The following is a 25089-nucleotide window of genomic DNA, read 5'->3' as shown; positions in this document are numbered from 1 at the left end:
TATGTAGTAGACGTCATGGTTATAAAAAAATATCCAGACGTCACCGACCATTCTTATTTCTAATTCGATTAATGTACTCGATTGCAAGTGTGCATGTGACGTCTTTCTAGTACGCGGTGAAACACGATAGTCCAACACAAATTCTGCGTATCTATAGCTAGCTAGACGTATCCATGCGACGACTACACAAAACGTTTCGTGCCTACGTTGCAGTAGTCTAGATAGCTGCCGCGTGATTATCTAAAGAAATCTGCATAGTACAGTAGAGTAAGGCATAGATTAGACTCGAGCCAGTCTCTCCCCGCCTTAGTCATTCCCCGGATTGTCAATATAACACTTGTCATATGGGTTTACGGCAAAACGGAAAGACGTATCGACAAAACGACGATGTCAGATGAATGGAATTTGGACTCCGTAGCATCTGTGTTAAAAATTGAAGCAAGGGTCTCCTTTCGAGTAGTCGACTCAAATATAATTTCTTGGCGAGAAGAGTGAAATAACTCTAGATTTTGCTCCCGTCCTCCGTGCTTAGGCCAACCACACGTGTGAAACCACATGACGTATACACACGTGACAGCTAGCGCACGTGGTGCAAGCAACAGAGCGCGAAGGAGGACTGGGCGCGAGTCTACTCATTACATGTACTGTAATCCTGTCACAACCGCATGGTCAGGAGAATGACGAAGCCGGGAAGAGTCTAACAGCCAATCACCATCTTGTATTACTATGATGTAACTTTCTTCTAGAAAATTCTGTTCGCATTGGTATATATAACTTTTTCCTAGAAGATCGTTGTTCAGAACCACAACGATATCAGAATGGAAAAGGCTACTGTGTTTAGCGTACCACAACTGGCACACAGAAAAGTTCCAAGCGGCAGCGAACCAAACAAGAAGGTAGGTCCAAGTGTTGGGTTCTGTAATTCAGAACCACAACGAGATCAGAATGAAATGGCTACTGTGTAACAGGAATTGTCTAGCGGACGAATGAATTCAGCCCAACTGGTGTACGTGAAAGTTCCAAGCCGCAGCGAACCAAACAAGCAGGTATGGCGCGCCATGTGTGTCAAAAGTCGTTTCGTCGGCTCATTGATGTCGATTCGTCGGCTCATTGATGTCGACGTCTATGGCGCGCCATGTGTGTCAAAAGTCGTTTCGTCATCAATGAGCCGACGAAACGACTTTTGACACACATGGCGCGCCATAAGCGGGTACGTCGTAATGTTGGTTTCTTCAAGTTTAAGGTCTAGACAAGCACGCCCGTACAGAGTTTTCGTATTCTGCTGAGCACGTGTTGCCATCTTTGTCTAACACTTGACGAGGGGCGCGTTCGATTGGGCTCTACCAGCTCCTGCGTGCTCTTCCAACGAGCAGCAGAGTCGGTAGAGTTGGCTGTTTCGACTATAGCGGCAGAACTGTAGAAGTTGGAAGAGGGACGTGCACACGGAGCCTCTTCTGGAAGAGGCTGGAACAGCCAAATCGATCGCGCCCCAGCTTTGCTTGCTGTCTTTGCATTTTAAGTTATAAAATATGAGTCATAAAAGAGCAGTAAACGTGACCATATTTTGACTCAGCAAGTCTGAAAGGTTGACGAAGTATTTATTGTTGTGTAGTAGCTGTTACTAACATCTTACGGTAGTGCTAAAAGTTTACTATGGTTTGCCTACAGTGTAAAGAAAATTAGGAAACATTGTCAGGGTGGATATTACTAACAGATGTATCGATTTGTAGGCGGCACTTCGCCCTTCGCCATATCTGGAGGTGTATCGTTTGAATTGAGGGATGATGGACAAGAAACTGAAGAATGTTGGGAGGAGCTAGACTATTGTTGACACGTCGCGCTATTATGTAAACGTTAGTCCTAGACAATAGACTCTTGGTGTGTGTGTGCGCGCGTGTTGTATCGTTCTGGTTGTAGAGCACGCAGTAATAGTTCCTGTTGAGTTGAGAGCTCTACTAGTATTTGGGCGTGTTGTTAGTCCAGACTTATCTTATCGTTAGCCGTAGTGTTACAAATACAAGTTGTGTTCTGAGCACTATTCTGGTGTGTGTTACGGCCATCCCGTCAAGTAGCAGGACCCAATCCAGAGAGGTGCTGTGGGCAAGCTGTTTCAAAACCTTGCTACTAAATTTGGATGTGCTGTTCTTCTGTTACCACAAGCATTTGCAGAACAACTGAATTTATGTTGTGGTGATTTTGTTTGTCTGCAATGCTAAATGTGCACTTTGTTAGAAATTCACTAGTTAGTGTGCTATTAGCAACACAGTCTGTTGCAATTTGTGCATTAGGCGGCAGATTGAACAAACAATATACTGTACATGTAGTAGTAGTACACAGTGTAGTAGTCTACATACTTCCTGCACGAGGTCCTCGGGACGTTCTGCCCTGTGTCAAGTCTAGGGCACTCTGGCAGGGAGTGATGCTTAGTACTCTAGAGTAACTAACTCCATGTTGTGATCGTCGTCGTAGCAACTTGAAATGATCAGAAGAACCGTTATCTTTCGATCTCTTTTTCAACTCGTGCTGCAACTGTTCGTTCTGATCTCGTAACACCAACAGTTCCCTCTTCAACTGAACGTACTCGGCAAAGTCTTGGCTTCTTCCGGATTGCAATTTCAATCGAGCCTGTAGCTCAGCTACTTCGCACTTCAGTTGTTCCACTGTAGCATGCAATGTTCTCCGTTCCTGATTGCATTCTTCCAAATCTGATTGAAGACATTCGTTGCTAGCTTGCAGGCTACTCACCAGAGAATCCTGTTCTGCTATTGAGCCAAGTGCGATTTCGCCATTCTTTATTGCTTGCTCGAGATCGCAGCTAAGACGAGAGCACTTTCCTTCAAGTTCCTGTAGCTTGCCCTGTACGTTGCGTGGTGCAACAGCTTTCATACTTAACTGTTGTTCCCTGTGACGTAGAGTTTCTTGCAGCTTACTGATAGTCGTTTCACAGCTACAGTGTTCTTGAGTAACTTTTTGCATCTCTTGTCTCAGTTGGTTGAAGTTTTTCCTAGATTGAGTTAGTTGTTCATCCAGGTCTCGCTTGTCTGTCTTTAGTTTGCTTTGCTGTGCCTCCAGTTTTGTGATTCTAGCCTGCAATTTGCAATTTACTTGTTTCCTACTTGTTTCCACCTCATTGTTTAAAAAGTCAATTTGCTGTTGCATTCGATTCGTTTGAGTCAACAAGCTTCGATTGGTACTTCTCAGCTTTTCTGCTATGTTGTGAGCTTCGGATAACTCGTGCCTTAGAGCCTGAAAGAAGCATGAGTAATCAATAAATATAAAGTAAGTTAATTTCAATTTGAACAAATTAGACTCAAGCATCTAAATAAGCCAATTAAAACTATTGTAAGATCTTGAAGTAACATATGCTTGAAACAATAATTGGTTTGCTATATATATATATATATATATATATATATATATATATATATATATATATATATCCAGGTCTTGAAACGCCCCTCGAGAACTGCCACATTCGATACACCTGTTACCCGCAATGCCAGCAACGTCTTCGAAGTGACGACTTTCAATGGGACTGTCAAAATGGCGGGAGACCGGGACAGAACTGTGAACAAAATACTTCAATAGAATTCTGTCTGGCTTATAATTCTTCAGAGATACACTTCATGATAAATTAGAATGGGATACTCATGCAACAACATAAATTTGCAGACATTAGGATACTCAATTCTTGCTATTTTCTCAAAACGGTATATATATATATATATATATATATATATATATATATAATTGAACGGGATATAACTCTGAATGAGAATTCTGTCTGGCTGTTAAGTTTTCAGAACAGAGTAAAAATTCATGTGAACTCATGCAACAATAGAATTTGCATACAATGTTAAATTAGTTAACTTTAATTATGAGACTTCTGTCAGGGGCTGCTAATTCTGTGAATGAGATAGACTTCATGAATGCATACAATGATAAATTAATTAACTAACAACTAATACTAGAAATTTACTAACCATTAGCAACATTAATAGCTAATCTGCCCCTGTGGAAACGGGATGGTGAGCTAGTCCTAAATATACCAACTCATTACATGTAATTCCATCACAACTGCAAGGTCACATGCAGGATTAGTTGGATTAGACTCACACACACACACACACACACACACACACACACACACACACACACACACACACACACACACACACACACACACACACAAATTACATATCATGTGTACCTTACATCAAGAGTCTCACTGTTCTTGCAATGAGTAGCATCACCTAACCCAGCTGTTTCCTTCAGTTGAGAGTAGCTAATCTCCAGTGATTGAAGACGACCTGAAAGCTAACATACAACCATATTGCCAAATTAGTAACATAAGCACACACTGAACGCAAATCATGCCTGAGCAATCTCAGCTTGAGATTGTTTTTCACTTTCCAGCTTCTTCACAAGAAGATCAGTCATCTGCAAGAGCAACAGAGTCAAAACCGAGCACTTATGTTAATGAGTGTCTATCATGCAATTAATGCATGTGGGAGTGTCGAACGTTGATGTGTTTCAGTGGAATTTTAAGAGCATTGGGCACAGTGAACAAAGATATTGCACAATGGCTGGACATCATTCTAGGTCATCATAACCTGCAGCACACAGAAAACTAAGCAGCCTGAAATATTTTGATCTGTAATTTCAACTCTGTATTTTATTCATTCTCTCATTTGTGAGAGGCTGTACCTATTGGTGCGAAGTTAGATATATTATTATTATTATTAATACCGTTTTCATCCTGTTCTTACAACAGACCTTGTATCATACTTATCTGGTTAAGTATGACATAAGTAATACACATAGCATACTGGTAATACTAATACTATCATAATACTAATACTAATATTGTTAGTATCTGTAATTCTATGTATTCAAGGAAACAGCCACGTCAACTGTGCACAAACCATTTCATTGTCAGGGCATTGACATTATCAGTAACCCTCGCTGAATATAGATCTTTTAGTGTACGAGGAGACAACAAATGGATGCTTTGTTGTTATTGTTTTTCTTTCTCAACATTTAATTGTTATTAACAATAAAAAATTTCATAAATGTTTAGCGTCTTTTAGATGTCTGGTTGATATAGAAAAAGTAAAGGCATTGCTATTGAAAAGTATGTAGTAGTATGATCTCTTTTAGCACTAATACTAATTCTAATACTAATAATAAAGTTCATTATTAGAAATTGTTATGGACGGACTGATGTTGTTTTGTTCTAGCTGACCAGCTTTGCATGTATTTATGTCATCTGTAAAATAATAATAAATTGATTTTTTTGCAAAAATGTCTCTAAATGCATTCAATGTCAACTACATACAACTACACATCTACAATGACAATGCTATAAATCTATTTCAAGAAGCTACCCTCGCTGTTAAAACAACATAATAGTATGCATGCACACATGCAAATGTGTTATGACGACAAGATCAAAAATAAAGAGTAATCCAGCAATCTTGTACTGGTACACATCTTGCTATCATGTATTGTTGCAATGCATTGAATTGGAATGGTATAATCAGGGGAGTAGCGTGACCTCTAGAAATGGAAGGCTAGACTTCACAATGATAAGTGACACGCATACTTTTAAGGACACGCCCACTATTGGCTTCTAGTGGCAGATACAGACTCGAAAAAGGTGGTGTATCTTATACTATACACAGCTTTGGTCCTCACACGTATTATTACATTCCATAATTTTTATGACCACATCTACAAATGATGGGCTATAGTCTGGTCTAGCCCATGCCATGCTATGCCCCTGGTATAATATTATAGCAGATTTCTTGCATAATGCCTACTTTGTTGAGTATAATGTGAGCATTTTCCAAGCGTATTCAACAAGCATATGTTTGAGGTCCAGCCCGTCTTCCCTCTACAAAGTGATCTTTCACCTCGTAGGAGGTTGAGACCGGCTGGGACTCACGAGTCTACAACAGGCAGTGAACCACAGCATTTTTAAATGAGCATAACATGGGGTCCCTAGACTGGACGTATTATTCGCAAAAGTTTTGACACCTGCAATGTGTGTTGGCTTCCAATCGTTTGACTTTTAATTAGTGAATGCTTTGAATGGTAGGTAAGCCATGCTGGAGTTGAAATAGCAAAGGTAAGTCATAGAGCTTTGAGGAATGAAAAGGTTAGTATGTGTACAGCAATGGTCTTGTGTTTACAGATAAACACAAGTATTATTTATTTTTATTTACTTTATTTACAAAACCAATAACGATACTGAAATTAGACAAAAAACCTTGCTTGATGTGTGATTCAATTTATTGGTTCAGTATTCGTTCATATGTCATCAGACAAAATCAAACAGACGGTCTAAACAGTAAAACGTACTACAAACTAATACTGTAAATCCCAGAAATTGTCATACTCAGAAATTTTAGTTATTGTGCCCATGAAGGAGTTCGTACTGTACACATGCTGTTTTCATACGGGACCTCAGTACTGTACTGTAGCCGATCTATCTATAAATTTAGTATCCATGTCAACCAGGTATCTGTACGAAAATAACTAAAGCTTCATGAGTACGAAAAATTTACAGTACAACTTAAATTAATTAATGTACTAATTATTATTATTAATTAATGGCAGATGTGAATGCCAGACAACACAGACCTCTCGTTGGTGCTTGTCTGTTACATCATCCACAACAGAAGTCGCTCTTTCTATGGCTATACGTTCTTGCAGTTTCATCTGACTCTCCATGCTATCCTGCAACATCAAAGTGTCTGTTGTGTTACAAATGTGTGGCTGAAGCACAGAATAACATCCACATGTACAATTACCTCAAGATCACTAACTCGGCGACGTAAACGCTCATTTTCGTCTACCAACGACTGCGTGTATGCTAGAGTTCGAACGTGCTTCGTCGTTAGTCGCTCGTCCTGAGACTGTATGTCAATATCATCCAAACCGACACGTTTCCCTGACGACGCCATCGCTCACACCTTTCTAATACGAGCATGCGCAGATCTAGACTCTGTTGTACGTACGGAGAAACTGTTGTCGGTCCTATCTGTGACAGTGTGTTGACAGTAAGGCGGAGGCAGTTCCAATTAAATTCAGCCAGAGTTGTTAATGTTTAGAAATCAAATTACCCACTACGCTTGTCAACAGCAATTGAAGCCAAGTCTTGTCAACATACCTCGAGCTGCTGTTACTAAAAATCAATTCAATACAACTTACCTGAGAAACGTTGCGAACAGTACAAAACCTTTGTTCATCCTGCTGTGAAGAATGACCACCAAAATTGATCCGGGACATTGCTGTGGCAATCCTAGGGCCTTGGAAGTGCGGTGTCCCCGTACGTGCGTATTCACCCGGATACTAGACATGCCGGCCCACTGAAGACTTAATTTTGCCTCATACAAGATTATAATACGAACACCCAAAGTTTTAGTCAATGTTAGCATCTTTCTTCTTTTGATGTTGTTATGTCTATTTGGCATGGGTTGTTTACCTAACAATACCAGAAAACAATTAATTGAGTAGCATCTGCCATTAATCATTGTCAACGTTTCTGCTTATGATATGTTGGGTGAGAGAGCAAGAGGAACAAAGAAAGAGAATATAGATAAGAGTGTATGCTCTGTGTGCTTGCAAAATATGTCAATTGACCTATGAACAACTGTTAGTAAATTTGATCATTTTACAATTGAAACATATCAAATGTCCTCAATGTATAAAGTCACGAAAACTGTTTCTTAGTTATGACAAACAGACTAAATAAAAGTACCTAGTGAGGCTACAAAATTAATCCATGTGAGTGGGTAAAGCTGTAAATCAAGTGGCTATTATCTAAAGCATGCGTAAGTGAGAGCACATTGTTTCCATGCAGTCACCATTATGCTGTTACAATAACTTTATCAAAACTCCAGTCACCACAATTGCTGGATACCGATGACCTGTGCACCATTCAACGTCTCGATTGTCAAACAGCGGATCTATGACTTCTGAGCGTCGTCCTGCTCCTATTGTCTCAGCAAGTACTTTGTAGGAGTCGGACTTCTGGCGTACTTGCAAGACACATTTCGCTCTTTTCTTGCCAAATTTAACACCCCGACCGGCATATGCTGGATCCTCACAATACTTAACTGTCGGAGATGTAAAGAAAAGACGTGTTGGTTCAAACAGAACACAGCCACACTTACAGTTTGCTTTATGTTTGGCAACAACTTTAAAGTGGCCATCCATATGACCAGGAATAAGACAACACTTGCCATCCTTGATGTGTCCCGAAGGATGAGGAATAGTAAAGCCACCGCTTGTTGTGTCTCCAGGTAAAAGAAGTTGACCACTTTCAAGTATACTCTTCACCGCTCCTGCCGAAGTGCCATGAAATGCAACATGGTAACTGTCAAATATTTCATCAGCGTTGAGTCGAGAATCAACCGTTATTGCAAAGCGAACCCAACCTCGAGGTATTGCATATGGCTTGGCTGGCTTGCCCCTTAGGATGATGGGCCGACCATTGTAGCATCGTGGGCAGTAACATTTATTAAACTCGGGTGACAGGAAACGCTGCTCAACACCAAGAGACTTAAAGAATGCCTCACATTCTTGTTGGTAACTGCAAACTCCATCTGGAGTGTTTGTAGGGTCTACATCGGCAAGCTTCTGTTCCAGCTCATCAATGTGAATCTGAAGCTGCTTGTTGTCACATTTGGTTTCTTCCCATGTTGACAGAAGTAATTCGTATCTTTCTTTCAATTCTTTGTACTGCAGAAAAGAAATTCTTCTTTGCGATGCACTAGCTTCTTCATATTCCTCATGTTTCACGTACAATGGTGGAGTATGCTTAATCATGTCACACTAGAATGTCAAACATACTAAAAAAGTAGTAGACACTGTATAGCACGTGCATGTGTGCACTCACTCACTCACTCACTTTTATTTTAACTCAGAAAAAGGTAAACACAAATGTTAGCAGCTAATTTAGTAAGCTCAGTCAGCATAAAACAATATTAGAATAACATACAAGAAAACATGTAAAACAAGCAACTTGAAAATGACAATAACTCTACTATGTAACTACTCCCTAAAACCACACGAAAACCATACATCTACTTAAGTAAAGTTACTAGCAAAGTATCTGCTGAAATGGTAAAATCAGCATCACTGTTTTTGACATACTTTGACACTCACTCACTCATGCACACATGCACACACACACACACACACACACACACACACACACACACACACACACACACACACACGCGCGCGCGCGCATATACACACTACAAAAAGCAGTCACAGACATAACTACCACAATCATAATGAAATGAAGCAACTGTCCTACGTAGTAGTTAGGTAAGCAGAAGCAATGAGTGTGATACAATTTGCAGCATTCAATAAATAAATGTCAATCTTGTAATGTCATATCATATATGTCATATGTATGAGTGACAACTAGAGTACTCAATGAGTAAAATGATAGCTCTCTGCTAAAGAATTTAAATCAGTATAGGCATGTTCAATGACCAATTTCTCTGCTAACAGCAACATGAAGTATGGAATTAAAATTCATACCTTTAATGCATTTGTGACATTCCACCCATCAATGATAGAAGCACACTCGGTGTGACCTTTTACTGATGCTAACTGAAAAGGCGTCCCACCTTTCTGTCACAGGAAAGCAAGCAGCATGTTAGGCTGTAAATAGTCACACAAAATTCTGATAACACCAGACATTAGTCCTTGCAGATGTATCTGCTCCGTACCGTAGTAAAATGCAAACAGTGGCAATGTCGCCATTATACGCTGCTGTATGTAATGGTGTTGTTCCATATGTCTATAAAAAGAAGTTAATATGCAATGTAGATAGCAGTCTTTCTTAAGCATGCTATACAATTTCTTTTGAATTCACTTTAGCACCATGTTGTAGCAGCTTCAGTACAACATCTGTATCACCATGATAAGCTGCTGCCTGCAGCGGACTTCGTCCATTCTGGGGAAAAAAGTAAATGTTTATGGTATCATTCTACATGCAAGACAACAAATACGAATCCAACTTTTGTAGCTATGCTGGCACAACATCCTAAATGTAGCAGAAGGTCGACGACATCTTTGTGACGTTGAAAGCATGCAGAATAAAGAGCAGTACCGCCATCCTGAACGACGTGAACTATATGTCAGAATACAACCTGAAAAAATTGATTGACATTAAGATTACAGTACCTTCCTTTCCATGTCTATATAGGCTCCTGATTCCAAAAAGACTTCAACGATGTCTTTGTGACCAGCAAAGGCTGCACTACCCAATGGAAATGTTCCGAACTGTAAATGCAAAATAAAACTTCAAAATAGTGTAGCATCATTATCATTATAGTAACTTCACCAAAACATGGATAAATGATCTGTCTTCTAAAGAGTGTTATGATCAAATCATTACGTTTGAATCTACATGCTATATTCATACAATCAAATGCAGCAAGTTGAGTTCAAATAAAATTAATTAACATGCAATGAGTAGAGACTGCGTCGGTGTACTCAGAGGTCTACTAAGTGTAAACAGATGTGTACTGACTAAAAAACTGCCTTCTCCCCTCATCAAGAGTAAACATCAGAAGTCACTGTTTGGCTACATGGGACTACCTGGCATAAGTACACATTCGAGATTTTATTTGTCCAATGTCTCAGGAAAGGTCACCCAGTTTCACTAACATTAGTAGTTATCTCGTAAGCAGGAAGAAGAGCCATTGCTTGGTTGATGAGTGTGTGCACAAGACACCCCACCAGTTTCCTGCTTATCTAATTATGCTATATATTTAATTAGCATTTATTATGCATTCTATAAAGTCTCCCCTTTTTTCATTCTCTGTAAAGGCCCAATTGAATATACACTCTTAACACCGTGTTTAAATCTCTAAAGACATTTTGGTCCTTTGTATTAGCAAAGTTAAGACAGTCATACCTTGCTATTCCAACACACAATAATCCGACACCCTCACTTCTGACAAAGGTACATGTGAAAGCAATGTACGTGGGTCACTGTGTATTTGTTACCAATAATTGGACAAACGTGGTCAGAATACTAAGGTCTGACTGTACATAGTGTGTAAATAGTGATGACAAGAAATAAAGACAGATTTACAAACACGACCTCACATTGAAATAAATTTGTAGCTCATTTACAATAATGGTCAGTTAATTAATTAATAATCAACTGATTATTTCTGTACTAATTAGCATTTAATTGATTTAGTAGTACTTCACCTCATTACTTGATTGAAAGTTGACATCTGCCCCTGCATTCAACAGTACAGAGATGACATCTAGTTGGCCATGACTTGCTGCCATGATCAAAGAGGAACTTAGAACCTGCAGATAGCAAGGTGTAGTACACTACTGCATTCACTCTGATCACACTGTAGTTACTGCTCTTCGATTAAATTCGTAACAAGAGATCTACTTCTACAGATTCATGCAATGCAACCTACCGTTGGATTTTGATCTGACTCAAAATCGTTTGATAGAATAGCAATGACGTCACTAACTTTCCCTCCTTTGCAGGCTGTGTTAAGACTTCTCAACAAATCTGCAGTCGCCATTACTCTACTACTAACGTCCCGGATTTCCTTCGCATAATCCGGGAGAACGGTAGCCTCTTAACGCACGCAGGCTAGAAAAGCTATTTTATAGTGAACAGTGTATTCACCTCCAAAGTTTAGTAGAACCGATGGTAGTATGTCTACTACATGTATTTTGATATAAATATAAATGCAAATTGCAATAATTATTGTACAAATGAAAATATCTTACTTATTACCTACATTTTCATTACCAACTGTCTCTCTATTTCCAGCAACAGCCAGAGTAAAATGAAAATCGTCATTTGTGCACAACATACCGTTTTCTCCCCATAATAGTTTCCAAGCCTCACCCATTGTACTTCGATCTTCTTCAGTCAAGTTGTTGTTTGATAGCAAGAGACGACGAAGGCATATCGACTCGGACTGTAAAAGAGAGTCAAGACTGACCACCTCATGAGGCAATGGACTGGTTAGGCCGCATCCAGAAATATCCAAGACTTCCAGCCGAGCAGCTGCTACAGATAGCAACACACGGATTCCTTCATTACCGAAAGCAGGATTTCCAGCAATGTTCAGAACCTTAAGTGAACGACATGAATTGATGACTCTAGTATATCAACAAGTGTTAATCAACAAAACTATACGAATACATGTACAAGTATAACCTAGCAAGCACATGACCAGCGTTTGGACCGAGGTTGTTGGCACTTAGAATCAATTGCTGCAGTGGATTTGAACTAAGGAATGGTTCCAGTATATCGCAATCAATATCCGTCAGATGACAGCCAGACAAAATGACAGTTTCCAAATGTAGGGAAGTCTAATTTCCAGAATGTAACCATTAGGATATTAAAATAGCATGAACTGTGCTCCAATTAACCTCAAAAAGAAACGTTTCTGTAATGCTTGTTGAGAACCTGGCATGAATGCTGTGATCTGCAGAGTTGCAACATGACAAGTTGATCAGTTTGAGACAAGCAGAAGAAATGGTCTGCAGTAAGGATTGGACACCTGCTCCACCCAACTCATTATGGGCCACACTAAGCTTCTGGATACCTAATACACACAATGCAATACAATAGACTACCATCGTGACATTCTCGTACAAGCAGATACTTTTAACATACTAGCACTAGTTTTAGTTGCATGGATTCGAAATATAAGCTCACACTTACAAGTAGTACCATGTCAGGGCCATACATGTATGGCACCTTATGTATCTTCCTTGCCAAAGTTTTAGGTTCCATTTAGGCCAGACCAAATTTGTTTCTTGATGCTTGGATTCATCAATCCAGTCTTGAGGTTGCCCAAAATAGAAATAAATTTGATGGATGCATGGGCAATAATATTATGTTTGCTGTAAAGATTTGGTACATACATCCTATGAGGACGTATTGATGACTCCGGAGGTGTTAACAATGCATGTGGTCCGCTCACTGTTTTCATGTTCTGGTCAGTATCAGCATCATTTGCTCTAGTGTCCATTTGTTATCTAATGTTTGTAGAACGTGCAATAAGAACAGCACATACTCAAAATGTCGCATGGTCATCAATTTTTTATTTTTGGTCGGTCGGTCTGGTTTTCATGTCTAAATATCTGAGCATTAAAGAATGTAGTTGTTCTGGCCTCATAAGAAGTACAGTGACAAAGACTAATGTTAGTTATCCTACCTAAAACCACATTAATTCTGTTAAAAGTCAACTGTCCAATGTCCGTATTTTAACCGTTCACTTCCTAAACAGGAATGCTAGCAGTTGCATTTCTGCTTAAGATTGTAATCAAACAGTACTTACAAAAGACCTTCAGGACACTGCCTCTTTCTCATGAACAGAATTTTGGCAATAAAATCTCAAGATTCTAATGATACTCTACTGGTAATATATTAGTAATATCTCCTTCATGTAGTTTTAGAAACAATGCAAGGAAACTGTGCAAACGCCTTGAACATGCCTAAAGATCAAAGACTGAAGAAAAAAACAGCACTGTGAACACCATGCTCTGTTCTAGACACCCAAGCTGAAATTAGTTTACTGGTATATTAGTTTACTGGTATATCACACTACTACAATTATTATCTACATTTAGGACCTTCATTTACCTTGTTTGTGATACATCCTTAGTCCTGAACTGAAGTTGTTAGTAAATCTGCATCCATCAATAGTTAGACATGACAATGACACACAGAGATTGAGAAGCTTTGTCAGAGAATGAGCGCTTTCATCGCCAAGTGAATTGTAACTCAAATTTAAGTCACAGAGTTTGTCAAGAGGCTGTCCTGCTGTGCTAACTCCACCAAATTCACCAGCATTCCTTTCAATAAGCTGTTCAACAAAGCCCGTCAGTCCTTCATACGTGATGTTGTTGAGGCTCACATCAAGGTGTGCCATATTGGGAAGAGTACACAATGACACACCCAACTGAACAAACCCCGTATTTCCAATCTGATTGCCAGATAAAAACAATTTGCTGAGAGATAATTGACACTGAAGAGCCCTGAAGAACGGAACAGAAATTTCTGGAGATATCAATTGATCCTGAAGCATTATTTCTGTTGGATCAGCATCAGATTCGATAACTCGAAGAATGTGTGGACAAATTTCTGTAGAAACAAAACAAAAGTAGATAGAAACAATACTAAAGTGAATGTGTAGCCATAAATTTACGTTATAATGCTGTAGCACTAATTGTCAATTTGTCAGCAAATTCAACACTTTTCAGTCCTCTGAAGTCTCAGAACTGGTGTCAACACTACCATAAGTGTCAGTTTAATCAAATTTAGCTTTTGTGTTTCAAGCAAAATAGCCAATTGTGCCTTCAGTGAGGTCAGCATTCAGCTGCTCATGTTTTTCTCACTGTACAATATTTATGCCGATCATGATAAGTAATAATGGACTAATATTTTTATGACAGCATCAGTCAACCCTTCAAAATACACCCTTTGCTAGCCCTCCCGCTGTCTTCAGAATTGGTGTCAACCCTGACTTGGGTCTCACTTTCATCGAGGATAGTTTGCTACATTTTGTGTTATACATGCAAGATGACAGCTTTTCATGTGACAGATACAGCTATTAGTTCAACTAATAGGCAACAACATGTAGAATGGAAATATGCTAAATCAAGTCATGCTAAAGCACGAAATAGGAGTTCATGTGATAACAATACTGTAGGGACAGAAATAAATTAAACAAGATCGACAACATAAACCGTGTCAAGCTAGTGTTCATTAGGTAAAAACTGCTGTTACATATCTACTTACCTTGACCGACAGAAGTACATGCTTTAAGGTATCGGTCACTGAGAGGTGGCAGGTTCCAGCTTTCCACATGACCTATCAGCTCTTCATTGTTTACCAGCACGTTTGTAACACAATCATTAGGGTCAAATAATGCTCCTTCACGTGTCTTCAACGTCAGCCTTGGCATAAGGCCACTCATTGCATAGTACCGACTTGCTGCCTCACTAGCCACCCATTCAATCTTTGGTCCATGCAATGATTCATTCTCTTCAATAGAAGGGCATGGAATAACAAACACTTTTCCCATCACAGACACCTTGACTCTCATTGGGCTAACATTGTGAGATGATGAACCATCCACTATGTTATGACTACTCCTTTTTGGTCTCGTTTGAGCATTGACCAAAGTTTCAGTTGAACCTCTAGCACTATCAGTAACAAGATTATAATTATCGTGTTGCTCTCCAGTTCTCATGTTGTCTGATGTTCTTTTGCGACTGACACGAGCCTTTCGCGGTGTTGCAGACTTATTTGTACGCCGTCGTTTGACATTAGGACCAATGTCATCAATAAGCCAGTTATCATCAGTACCGGCTTGTTGATCACTACCATCTGATTCTGGAAGAAGAGCAGGAACCTCAACCATATCTTGAGCTTTGGCAATTTCGTTTGAAGCATTTAACAAATTGACATCGAAACACGAAGTTTCCATGTTAGACCCCCTGAGAGGCAACACACTTTCCATCTCCGAGGATTCTTTGTCAGGTGAATCACATAGCACTTCACACTCATCTGTGTGTACAACTGGTAATTCATAATTTTTACTGCCATTAGTTACGACAATCTCCATACTGTCGGAGTCACTGTCAAAATCATTTCTGCGTTTCTTACTGCTGTGTCTGCTTTTCCGTTCGCCAACTTTCTTAGCACGAGATCGGTTAGCAGAATGTGGTGGAGAGTCATCTGTATCATATCCTACAACACTGTCAACTTCCTTGCGAGACCGTTTGTTTAAAGGACTAAATGCCTCTACTTTTTCTGTCAAGTATTGACAAACAGCTCTCCGTCTTGAAAATATTTGATCACCATCAGCCTCGTCGTCGTCGTCGTCTTCATCATCACTGTCAAGCTGGTCTTTTACCAATTCTAAAGCAGTCATTCCCTAACACATAACAAATTGTTGCCATTGACAAAACCCTTACAAACAATACATTAATAATGACTACTGAAATTTACTTACACAGCCAAGTCTTAGCAATTAACTTTAACTCTATCTATGGTATTGATGAAATGGACATATTTCAAGTTACTGTGTACAGCATCAATTAGAAATGAGTGTTAAGTTATTCCACCGTTGAAAGTCACTCTATATGATGACTTGGATGGTTCTTGCATAAAATGCCCAAAATGATCACAATTCAACTACACATATGCTTACAGTATAATAACAGGCACACTTCACATTAATAGCGCATTTGCAGTCAAATTTTGCATAAGTTCACCACATGCACACTGCAGCGGCCTAACCTCACATGCCTTCGCTATCACAAATATCTGAAACAAATCAGAATTATGCAACAAATCACTCTGTACAGATAGTTACACTTGTTGCTGTGATTGCAACAAAAGTTATGAGTCAATCAAAATATTGTGCCATTTTTGTAATTGTTTTGAAAATAGCTACATTTTGTAAATTGTACACAGTAGCAAACATACTAACTCTAGAGTTTAGAAAACTGACTGTAACTAACGTGATCTGGTTTCTTATAGTGTAGCTCCAGTACACTAAAAATGTAGCTAAGATATATTTGATTGGACAGTTTTCTGTCTCTCTTACACCAGGAAAAGTCAAATAAGCAAAGCTTAAAGTATAAAAGCCAAATAAGCGCCGGTAGTGCATAACCGAAATAGCGAGGTCGATTGATTGGAGTTCGCGGGAAGTGTTCCTGCGTAGGGATGAGTGCTTCGTAAACTGCTAGAACACAATTGACGACAACGTCCATTGCCTTTAACACCAAAGAATATCACAAACGCCAATTCTCTCGAATGTTGCCGAACAGAAATAAATCGCATGAAAACATTCAAAGGTCAGTCTGTAGACAGTCTGAAAGTAGCACAACGGTTTCCACCATTCTTGGAGCGACGGAAATAACAGAAACACCATTTCTGGAAACGTGATTATGTCCATAAGGCTCACGTGATCTGATGGCACGCAAAGTAACGCTTCACTTGGCGGATGAAATTCTTGAAACGCTCCGTCAGCTTTTAAGTTTTTAGACGTTCCTAACATACAGCTGTCGAGTTTGCTCTTTAGCGAGCAAAGGCGGAGCTAGCAGCTAGGTCATGTCTCCGGAATGCTCCTCTAAGTGAAAGACTAGAAAATGTAAAGCTTGAACTTCCTTCAATGAACTATCTTTACAGCAATGTCAACCTATGTACTTGATCATAAAAGTGACCTTATTTTCACAACACAAATGTACAGCTGCCACATGTTCTTTTCTGAAAATCCAGCCTGTTACGAACTAGAGAGTAACACATCCACCAACTAAGATTTTAATGCAGTAATCACATTGGCTGTAGAATGTACTCACTTTGTAAAACCTAACTTTACTTTTATAATGACTGCACACCTAAATTATTGAACTACAAAATTCATCCGTAGATTGAATTTTTAACCTTGCCACTTCCACAATAAAACAGACAAACTGTACAAATATTACTAGAATAAGCTGCAACTTGTTTACCTCACCTTTGCATTCTGCAAAAATAGATCTGCACCATAATCTACAAGCAACTTCACAACATCAATATGGCCATTGATAGCAGCATCGTGAAGAGGAGTAATTCCATCACAGCTGAGACCACCAGGATCGTTCACATTGGCACCATTTTGAAGTAGAAGAAGGGCAATATCTAAGAAACAAATCAGTTTAAGATACTCAACATGCACACAACACTATCTACTGTATTAAATTTTAAAAAAGAAGTTACTTAGCCAACATCCTTTAACACTTAGGCTAAAGTTCATATACAAAGCTGCCTGAAGCACTATACAAAGAATACCCAAGAAGATAGAAGCACCAATCAGTATATCTACAGAAACTCAGCTTACACACAGAGAGTACTATTCCTGCCAAATGCATCATTCTTATTCTTTATATTCTTTAGAATTACAGAAACACCTTTGAACTATTAAGTAACCAATCAGAAACTCCATTCTGACACTAAACAAGTATGTATACAACTTCAAGAGAAATTAGACTCTACTAAGTTACTACCTTTATGTGAGAAGCCAGTAACAAATATCCTAAAAAGAACCATAATCACACATTTTTACCAGCTGCTTCACTTGCAAAGTTTGTATTAACATAATGTAAGCCTCTGGTCATTGACAAAGGAATTACTACCCTATCATTGTCTGTACTAAAACAAAGATTCTCCACCGCAGAAGGCTATACTCACCACAGTAACCATGATTAGCGGCCTCATGTAATGGAGTCCAACCACAATAATCACGACAGCGAACTGTTGCTCCCTGCAACATAAAATACAAACAATCTGCATCAGCAAACATCATCCACTCATTTGCATGTTATACCTCAGCCAGTAGGGTTTGCACCAATCGCATATTGTTTGCAATGCAACCTTGGTGAAGCAATGTCTCGCCCTTTGCATTGACCTTATCAATCTGCATAACCACAATAATGATCGACGTGTAGCTACTTCTGTAGAGTACTAATAACCTTTACACTGTTAACCCGTCTGCTCTTCCTTGTACCAGTCTCTTCATCAACAGTGTCTGTCGAGAACATACTATATTTTAGACCAAAATAGTACTCTATTACATGTATTGTAATTAGCACCATTGTATTATTAAAGTGTGTAACCTTTCTTAGCTGATTCATCCACATATAAACATTTTATTAAGCGTTTAGATGACTGCTTGTCTTTGTGGTAACAATGACAAACTGTAATTATTATAGTAACATATCTATCTGCATGCTGTGAGTATATAGCAGGCACTTCGCTCCAATGTTGTCAACAACACTAGCTTTTCTACAACCTTCATTCGAATTGTATCAATGAGTCTCTTTGATAGCAAGGTTACACTGTTCTATCCCATAAATTATTTCATTCAATTAGTTTAATATCAACCTGAATCAGAAGACATTGTTTCACCATCACTTTCTTCATCTTCACTTGGGTCAGTGTCCATAATTTCACTTGCCTCATCTGTTTCTTGACTCCATTCTTCAGCTGTGCCTTGCTTGATCTCCAGTTTCCTCAACTCTCCCTCCAGCTCAGTACTCTTTTCTTTGTCTCCCTCTTTCTCGTAAAGACTGATCATTTGCTGGATGACATCACACTACCAATAGAAACACAAATGTAATTATGTTAATAAGTTTGAGAATTAAATTTGACCATAAAGATAACTTAGTTAATTTACAATGCTTTGCTACTAATGACATGAACGTGACTCATGTTTGCTTCAGAGCGGCTACTGTTAAAATGTAAATGTTTGGCAAAGTTTCCTCTAGCTAGACATGCAAACGTATGCTCCTATCCAAATCTCCTAAACGTGTGTACAAATAGTATGACAATCATGTAAACTTAGAAAAAAACATATTTCTCAAAGTAGAGATATGGCTGATGTATCGTTTAGATACTTTATTTGACTATGCAGTTTAATATAACTCAACACAACTGCTAGTAGTAACATGTTCTATGGCTACCGGCATTCAGTCAGGCGACTAATGTGTCCTGGATGCCGACCATCCTAACATCCCCTTTCCTTAGCTAATACTCTACATACTGCTAACTCAATAATTATAACTACCTATTTGCTCTGCAATGTCATTCATTTATCAATGCACATAGTCTCCTAAGTATGTAGACATCTGCCACTACGTGTATATATATATATATATATATATATATATATATATATATATATATATATATATATATATATATATATATATTGCTGTTGTCTTCTTGTCTTGTTTGATTGACTGTCACCATTTCCTATTTCTTGACTTTCTACTTCTGTTTCATTCAAATCTTCCAGTTGGTCTTCAGGTAGGTGTTGCCGGCCTTCTTCACATCTTTTCTTCCTGCTGCTGTGCATTTTTTCTAGTGGTTCTTGTTCATAACATGGTTCTTGTTCTTCCATCTTCTCTTGAGAAAGTCTTAGTTGTCTTCTATTTCAACGGAACACTCCTCCTTCTTCTGTTCGCACGCTATATGACCTTGGTCCAACCTAACGTAGAACTGTTGCCTTTTTCCACTCTGTTGTCTTCTTGCCTATAGGCTGCATGCGTACGACGTCTGAGGGATATAGTTCTGGCATATCTATTGCTCCTCTGTCGTAATTTAGCCTGTCTCTCTTGTTTCTTTTGCCATTGCTCTGATGTTTCTGTCACAAGTTCAGGTCTTAGAAGCTCATCCTTTATAGGTAACAATGCTCTAGTTCTCCTGCTGAGCACTCTCTGAGCAGGGCTGGAGGACATTCCTACCGTGGGCGTATGCCGCATGTCCAACAGAGAGAGCCAAGGATCTTGACCATCTGCCAAGGCTTTACCACTTTTACAGCACTCTCCGCTTTACCATTACTTTGTGGGTAATAGGGACTTGAGGTACTATGTTCAAATTCCCATTCGTTACTGAATTGACATGCCTCCTTGCTCACAAACTGAGGAATAATGTCTGTTAGCAACATAAGGGATATCCCTCGCCTTGCAAATTGCTGTCTCAGCTTGGCAATGATTGCCTTTGATGTTGTTTCAACCATTGGTCCTACCTCAATGAACCCACTATAATAGTTGACTAACATAAGGTAGTCTCTGCCCTGAAAAGCAAACAGATTAGCCCCAACTGTTTTCCACGGCCCATCTGGTATGAGTCTCCTTTGGTTGTGCCCGGTCATACCGTCTACAGATATCACATTTGCTGACATAATCCTTGATGGCAGAGTTCATACTTGGCCAGAACACACAATCTTTGGCTCTCCGGACACACCCTCCAATTCCCATGTGTGACATGTGTATACGAGCTACTGTGAAAGCTCGCATAGAAGGAGGAATTAAACTTTTATCTCCACAATAGACAACTCCACCCTCTACCACTAACTCATCTCAAAAATGGGTAATATGGTGCCAGCACTGGATTCAGCCGATCTCTTCCTTCTGGCCAACCTCTACAAGTGGTGGTCATCAGATCTTGCAACCCCTGATCTTCCGCTGTCGCCTTCTGAATGTCTTGAATCTTGTAGTTTGAAATGAAAGGGCAATCGACTGCATTGACATTTTCCATCTCCACTTCAAATGGAGATCTAATACTCAAAACTTCACCAACCTCACCAAAACCACCTTTTCCTGTTTTGTCTACCATGTATCGTTTAGATACTTTATTTGACTATTCAGTCTAATACAACTCAACACAACTGCTAGTAGTAACGTATTATACGGCTACTGGCGTTCAGTCAGATGACTAACATGTCCCGGATGCCAACTATCCTAACAGCTGACATGTCAATAGCTAAACACCAATGAAAAGAGCAATGGCTGAATGACCAGTTAATTAAACGAAACATAGATATCGCAAAGCCAAATTTAATTGAGGTGATGCCTAAATATAATATTAGGTATGGTAATACTAAAGACTCAGTAAAACACAATCATGGTTTATATATCTAAAGTCTGTCCATGCTGACTTCTCTCTCAGTCAATCCTGAATAACTTTTGACAGCAAGGTTCTAGACATGCCAAACACTTCATTTTACAGCCCATGGTCATGCCGTTCTTTTAGTGTGCATTGCAGATGAACTTCTGCCAACCTTGTTATGCAAATTGCTTACCTAGCTACTGTAACCAATAAACAGCCTTTAATTGAAAGACAAACCCACCCCTTCTGCTAATTACTAATTGCTCTTTAGATAAACAGTGGGAACATCTGCCCATGCAAGAACCACACAAGCTTGGGGGAAGAAAGAAGTCAGAGTGGACGGACTTTAGTGAGTCCAGCAAATAAGGAATTAAATTAATAAATGACAACTTGTTTTGTGTGTCTCGTTAGTCTGCCACCTTCACTAATGTTGTAATCAAAGAATAAAAACAAACTTAAAATTTCATGTCTTAATGTGTATAAACAATACAAGAACCCAGCTGCTCCTCATTATGGCTGTACCTGTTGCTTTAAACTGTTAGCATCTTTTGCACACTGTAGAGCACTACAGTAGGCACTGATAACTTCATTAAAGCTGTGATTAGCATCAACATGACTTCGTCCTATCCAACACCAGCTGCTGCATTGCTATAGCAAATAATATGTTTCAGATTAGTGAACAACTGCTTGACAAGGTCAATTTAAAAATTGCCTCTTTTGGTTTGCTCTCTTGAGCTTCAATTTCCATCTTGTAATACTTAATTGCATGATCAAAGTCTCTTCTGTCCTGATGTGTTCTCGCAAGCGAATAAAGAACTGGTGCTATTCGATGTCCTGTCCAACCAAGCTCCCGACACAATGAAAGCTAAACATACAACAACAGCATTCACCTGCAGTATAGCCAAGGAAATCAGATAATAATATTAATACAGTTCATAGCTCCTTTATGGGCTAATAATTGGTATAACATGTACATTGCATGCACACACACACACACACACACACACACACACACACACACACACACACACACGGGCAGACTACTGTAGCCTCCATTGAGTATGCTCACCAAAGTATAAACATATACCCTACTGATTAGAGATCTTGTTCTCAAACCACAACAGCATAGCCTAATCTCTAATCCCAAGTGGCAACAATATCCTGCAGCCCTTTCACTGTACAAACTACATTATTACATTACATGAATAGTTTTGCCAGCATGGCTATCCTTCTCTTGTGGCCTCGGAAGTGACCAAAAAGGCCAACACTTGAACCACAATTACATCCACAGATCTCACATACAAAGTACAACACACTTACATAGTAGTTACATTGTTTCTCTTAATTCACTCACAGTTCAGTAAATACGGTTCCACCCACCCATCCACCCATCCACCCAACCACCCAGTAACTCGTAGTAGCCCAGACTCTATAAATTCGCTTGTTCTTTTACATCACAGAAAGCTGACCTGTTTCTCGTAACAGTCAACAGCTTTTTGATAGGTTCTCAATCCAGCACAGAGATCTCCCAGCTTGTCCCACATGTTCACTGCTTCCTCCTTTGCTTCTCCTTCAGTTGCATTTAGAGATCTTTCTAATTTCACTGCTTTCCTCACTCTCTTCAGATTTACACTCAACGTTCGTTGTTCATCTGAATTAGATGTACCAATCTTCTTGAACGCTAATTTAAAATACTTCTTTGCTGCTTTGAAGTTGCTAGTCACAACGTGTGCCTGCACAACATCATTATAGACAAGCAAAGAAGATAATATGACAATAATTATTATGACAAGATAACAACAGCAAACTGTTCAGAGGTCAAAATGGCAAAAAGAAACAAGCAAATAAGTATCTGTCCCTAATGCTGCTCAGGGATGGTAAATCAAACATAAAACAACACGTCAGACAATAATGGATTTCAGTGCCTATTCTTGATCGACACTGTCTGCACTGACTGTTGTAAAGTAAATTAGCAACTGGGCAAAAACTAGATCTGGCTGAATCAGCTTGCTACAATAAATCGAGATGCAGTATTCGATCTTGTGAACATCGCAAAAACATTGAACACAACATGCATTTTCTGTTGAAAGAAGCATTGGTTATTTGTGCATTGAGTTAAGTACTGTCAACTCAACTAAAGATGTCCTTCATTTTAAGCAAGTGAATTAATGCTAATCAGGCACAATCAGCTGATAGATCTGTTTGATGTAATAAGCGGCCCTTGCTCTTATTTTGAAATTTACTGTCATGTAGTGTATGTGTTGTACATTTATATGCAATATTTCTGTCATAATCCAATTACTGTATTTGAGAAATACTACAGAAAGACAGAGCATTGCATATAAGTCAGCAGTTCATCTACAAATACCGTCCATCCACTTCCAGTTTGTTCATCCTATCAGCAGCAAGTGTTCTTCTAACTTACTGATATCATCTATGTCTGGTTGTCACAGTTTTTGTTGCTCTGATAATCATAATCAAGAGTGAGATCTGGAGTAAACCTAGTCTTGGTAAATACACAGAATAAAAACTTGCCAGTGACTAGGTGCTCCTTCTTTTTTCCTATTAATGAACTTGCATATAAACAACTTGGAGACCTAACAGTTTAAATATGTATGCCGATTGAATCCAACCAGTCGACTACATTTGATAAAACTCTACATGCAGTCCTCACCTGCCCCATGCCCTCATAAACTTCAGCTTCCCAAGTCGTGTTTCTTTGTTCCTTGGCAATTTTCTCAGCAGCATCATAGCATCGAAGAGCATACGACACCATACTGTCATGCAAAAACGATGAAGCAAGAGATAACTGCGATCGATATTCTGTCTCACAGTCACCACTTTCATGAGAAAGCTTCAAAGCGCACTCCAGAAATTTTCTGGCTTTTCGTACATTTTTCTTTCTACTTTGTTGCTCATGGACTAAGCCCAGATTAAGAAATAGCCTTCCCTTCATTGAGAAAAGTTCTTTCTCAGAGACTAAACCTTGTAACTCATTACATTTTCCCTGACTCTCCAAGTAGGCACGTTCAGCCTCATTCAGTTTAGTTTGAGCTTCCACCGTCTGATCTCCCTGAGACCACACAAACCATGTCCTACCAATAGTGGCATATGCTCTCTGTTGTTCTTTGACATCTCTTGAAAGTTTGGCCAAATCAAGGTGTTGCTGTTGATGCTCTAGAGCCTTTTCGTATTGACCCAATTCACAGAGACACTCTCCTAATTTGCGATGTGCGATGCCTGAATCAGTTGGCAGATCCAATGAATTGGAGAGCTGTAGCTCTGACTGATGCTCGATAATTGCTTGATTGTATTTTCCTAGACAAAGGGTAAGTAATTCCAATCACATACAGAAACGTGTCAATTAATTAAATGTTTGCGTAGTTCACACGTTACCACATCTCGCAAACAAATCTCCCAGTTTATTACACAACTTCGCTTCTTCAAGTAAATTTCCTCTTTCTTGAGCTTTCGTTTTCTGTCTTTGTAAATCTATTTAATAGTAAAGATAGCTAAAGCTATACCTCTTCTGTGCAATAGAGGAGAGATTACCTTTGATTTCTTTCGTTGTCAGACGACTGATGCTAGACATGGCGGACAAGCGCGTGTTGTGTGTCGTTAATATC

At 39.2% G+C, this 25089-nt stretch overlaps 3 protein-coding genes and 1 long non-coding RNA gene across 7 annotated transcripts; 1 reads left to right on the top strand and 3 right to left on the bottom strand.

The window, feature by feature from the left end:
- The first annotated feature begins 600 nt into the window (after positions 1-600).
- LOC134178729 (uncharacterized) lies at positions 601-2038 on the top strand. Of its 2 annotated transcripts, none has more exons than XR_009969689.1 (4): positions 601-731; positions 786-896; positions 969-1046; positions 1731-2038. It is a non-coding gene; the product is annotated as an uncharacterized LOC134178729 (long non-coding RNA). The 2 variants fall into 2 exon arrangements; XR_009969690.1 differs by having other exon boundaries at positions 662-731; positions 789-896.
- A 258-nt stretch (positions 2039-2296) lies between these two features.
- Positions 2297-7272, bottom strand: LOC134178728 (myosin heavy chain, cardiac muscle isoform-like). Of its 2 annotated transcripts, XM_062645617.1 has the most exons (6): positions 7023-7272; positions 6816-6955; positions 6646-6741; positions 4378-4440; positions 4216-4317; positions 2297-3246 (listed from the first exon to the last, which is right to left on the bottom strand). In XM_062645617.1, the coding sequence occupies exons 3-6, from the start codon at positions 6733-6735 to the stop codon at positions 2347-2349; spliced, it is 1155 nt and encodes a 384-aa protein (XP_062501601.1). In that variant the 5' UTR covers positions 6736-6741; positions 6816-6955; positions 7023-7272; the 3' UTR covers positions 2297-2346. The 2 variants fall into 2 exon arrangements, with proteins under 2 accessions (XP_062501601.1, XP_062501600.1); XM_062645616.1 differs by having other exon boundaries at positions 6816-7272.
- Positions 7273-7649: 377 nt separating this feature from the next.
- On the bottom strand, positions 7650-11598 carry LOC134178287 (ankyrin repeat domain-containing protein 17-like). Of its 2 annotated transcripts, none has more exons than XM_062645137.1 (8): positions 11472-11598; positions 11248-11352; positions 10210-10308; positions 10044-10142; positions 9881-9979; positions 9722-9823; positions 9562-9654; positions 7650-8841 (listed from the first exon to the last, which is right to left on the bottom strand). In XM_062645137.1, exons 1-8 carry the CDS (start codon positions 11580-11582, stop codon positions 7882-7884), a joined length of 1668 nt encoding a protein of 555 aa, XP_062501121.1. In that variant the 5' UTR covers positions 11583-11598; the 3' UTR covers positions 7650-7881. The 2 variants fall into 2 exon arrangements, with proteins under 2 accessions (XP_062501121.1, XP_062501122.1); XM_062645138.1 differs by having other exon boundaries at positions 9899-9979.
- Positions 11599-11703: 105 nt separating this feature from the next.
- LOC134178286 (tonsoku-like protein) lies at positions 11704-25075 on the bottom strand. Its single transcript, XM_062645136.1, has 16 exons — positions 25016-25075; positions 24860-24955; positions 24138-24781; positions 22933-23196; positions 22176-22328; positions 21986-22111; positions 18956-19166; positions 18544-18599; positions 18399-18488; positions 18263-18335; positions 17550-17713; positions 14822-15962; positions 13664-14164; positions 12445-12620; positions 12230-12384; positions 11704-12171 (listed from the first exon to the last, which is right to left on the bottom strand). The coding sequence occupies exons 1-16, from the start codon at positions 25053-25055 to the stop codon at positions 11790-11792; spliced, it is 4272 nt and encodes a 1423-aa protein (XP_062501120.1). The 5' UTR covers positions 25056-25075; the 3' UTR covers positions 11704-11789.
- Between the last annotated feature and the right edge of the window lie 14 nt (positions 25076-25089).

Source organism: Corticium candelabrum, chromosome 4, assembly GCF_963422355.1.
Source record: "Corticium candelabrum chromosome 4, ooCorCand1.1, whole genome shotgun sequence".
In the NCBI taxonomy this organism is placed as follows: domain Eukaryota; kingdom Metazoa; phylum Porifera; class Homoscleromorpha; order Homosclerophorida; family Plakinidae; genus Corticium; species Corticium candelabrum.
This window is presented reverse-complemented; position numbering and strand designations above follow the sequence as displayed.

Excerpts from the sequence above, each read along its gene's own strand:
- LOC134178728 (XM_062645616.1), bottom strand. The coding sequence starts at position 6,968 with ATGGCGTCGTCAGGGAAACGTGTCGGTTTGGATGATATTGACATACAG. Across the intron at positions 4,318-4,377 it reads CTCAAGCTGAGATTGCTCAG|CTTTCAGGTCGTCTTCAATC; the intron begins GCATGATTTGCG and ends GTTGTATGTTAG. Across the intron at positions 3,247-4,215 it reads AGAACAGTGAGACTCTTGAT|GCTCTAAGGCACGAGTTATC; the intron begins GTAAGGTACACA and ends TGCTTCTTTCAG.
- LOC134178287 (XM_062645137.1), bottom strand. The coding sequence starts at position 11,582 with ATGGCGACTGCAGATTTGTTGAGAAGTCTTAACACAGCCTGCAAAGGA. Across the intron at positions 10,309-11,247 it reads ACTTTCAATCAAGTAATGAG|TTCGGAACATTTCCATTGGG; the intron begins GTGAAGTACTAC and ends TTGCATTTACAG. Across the intron at positions 9,824-9,880 it reads AAGTGAATTCAAAAGAAATT|ACATATGGAACAACACCATT; the intron begins GTATAGCATGCT and ends TTCTTTTTATAG.
- LOC134178286 (XM_062645136.1), bottom strand. The coding sequence starts at position 25,055 with ATGTCTAGCATCAGTCGTCTGACAACGAAAGAAATCAAAG. Across the intron at positions 23,197-24,137 it reads TTTATGAGGGCATGGGGCAG|GCACACGTTGTGACTAGCAA; the intron begins GTGAGGACTGCA and ends GATGTTGTGCAG. Across the intron at positions 15,963-17,549 it reads TATTTTTGCAGAATGCAAAG|GGAATGACTGCTTTAGAATT; the intron begins GTGAGGTAAACA and ends GTTATGTGTTAG.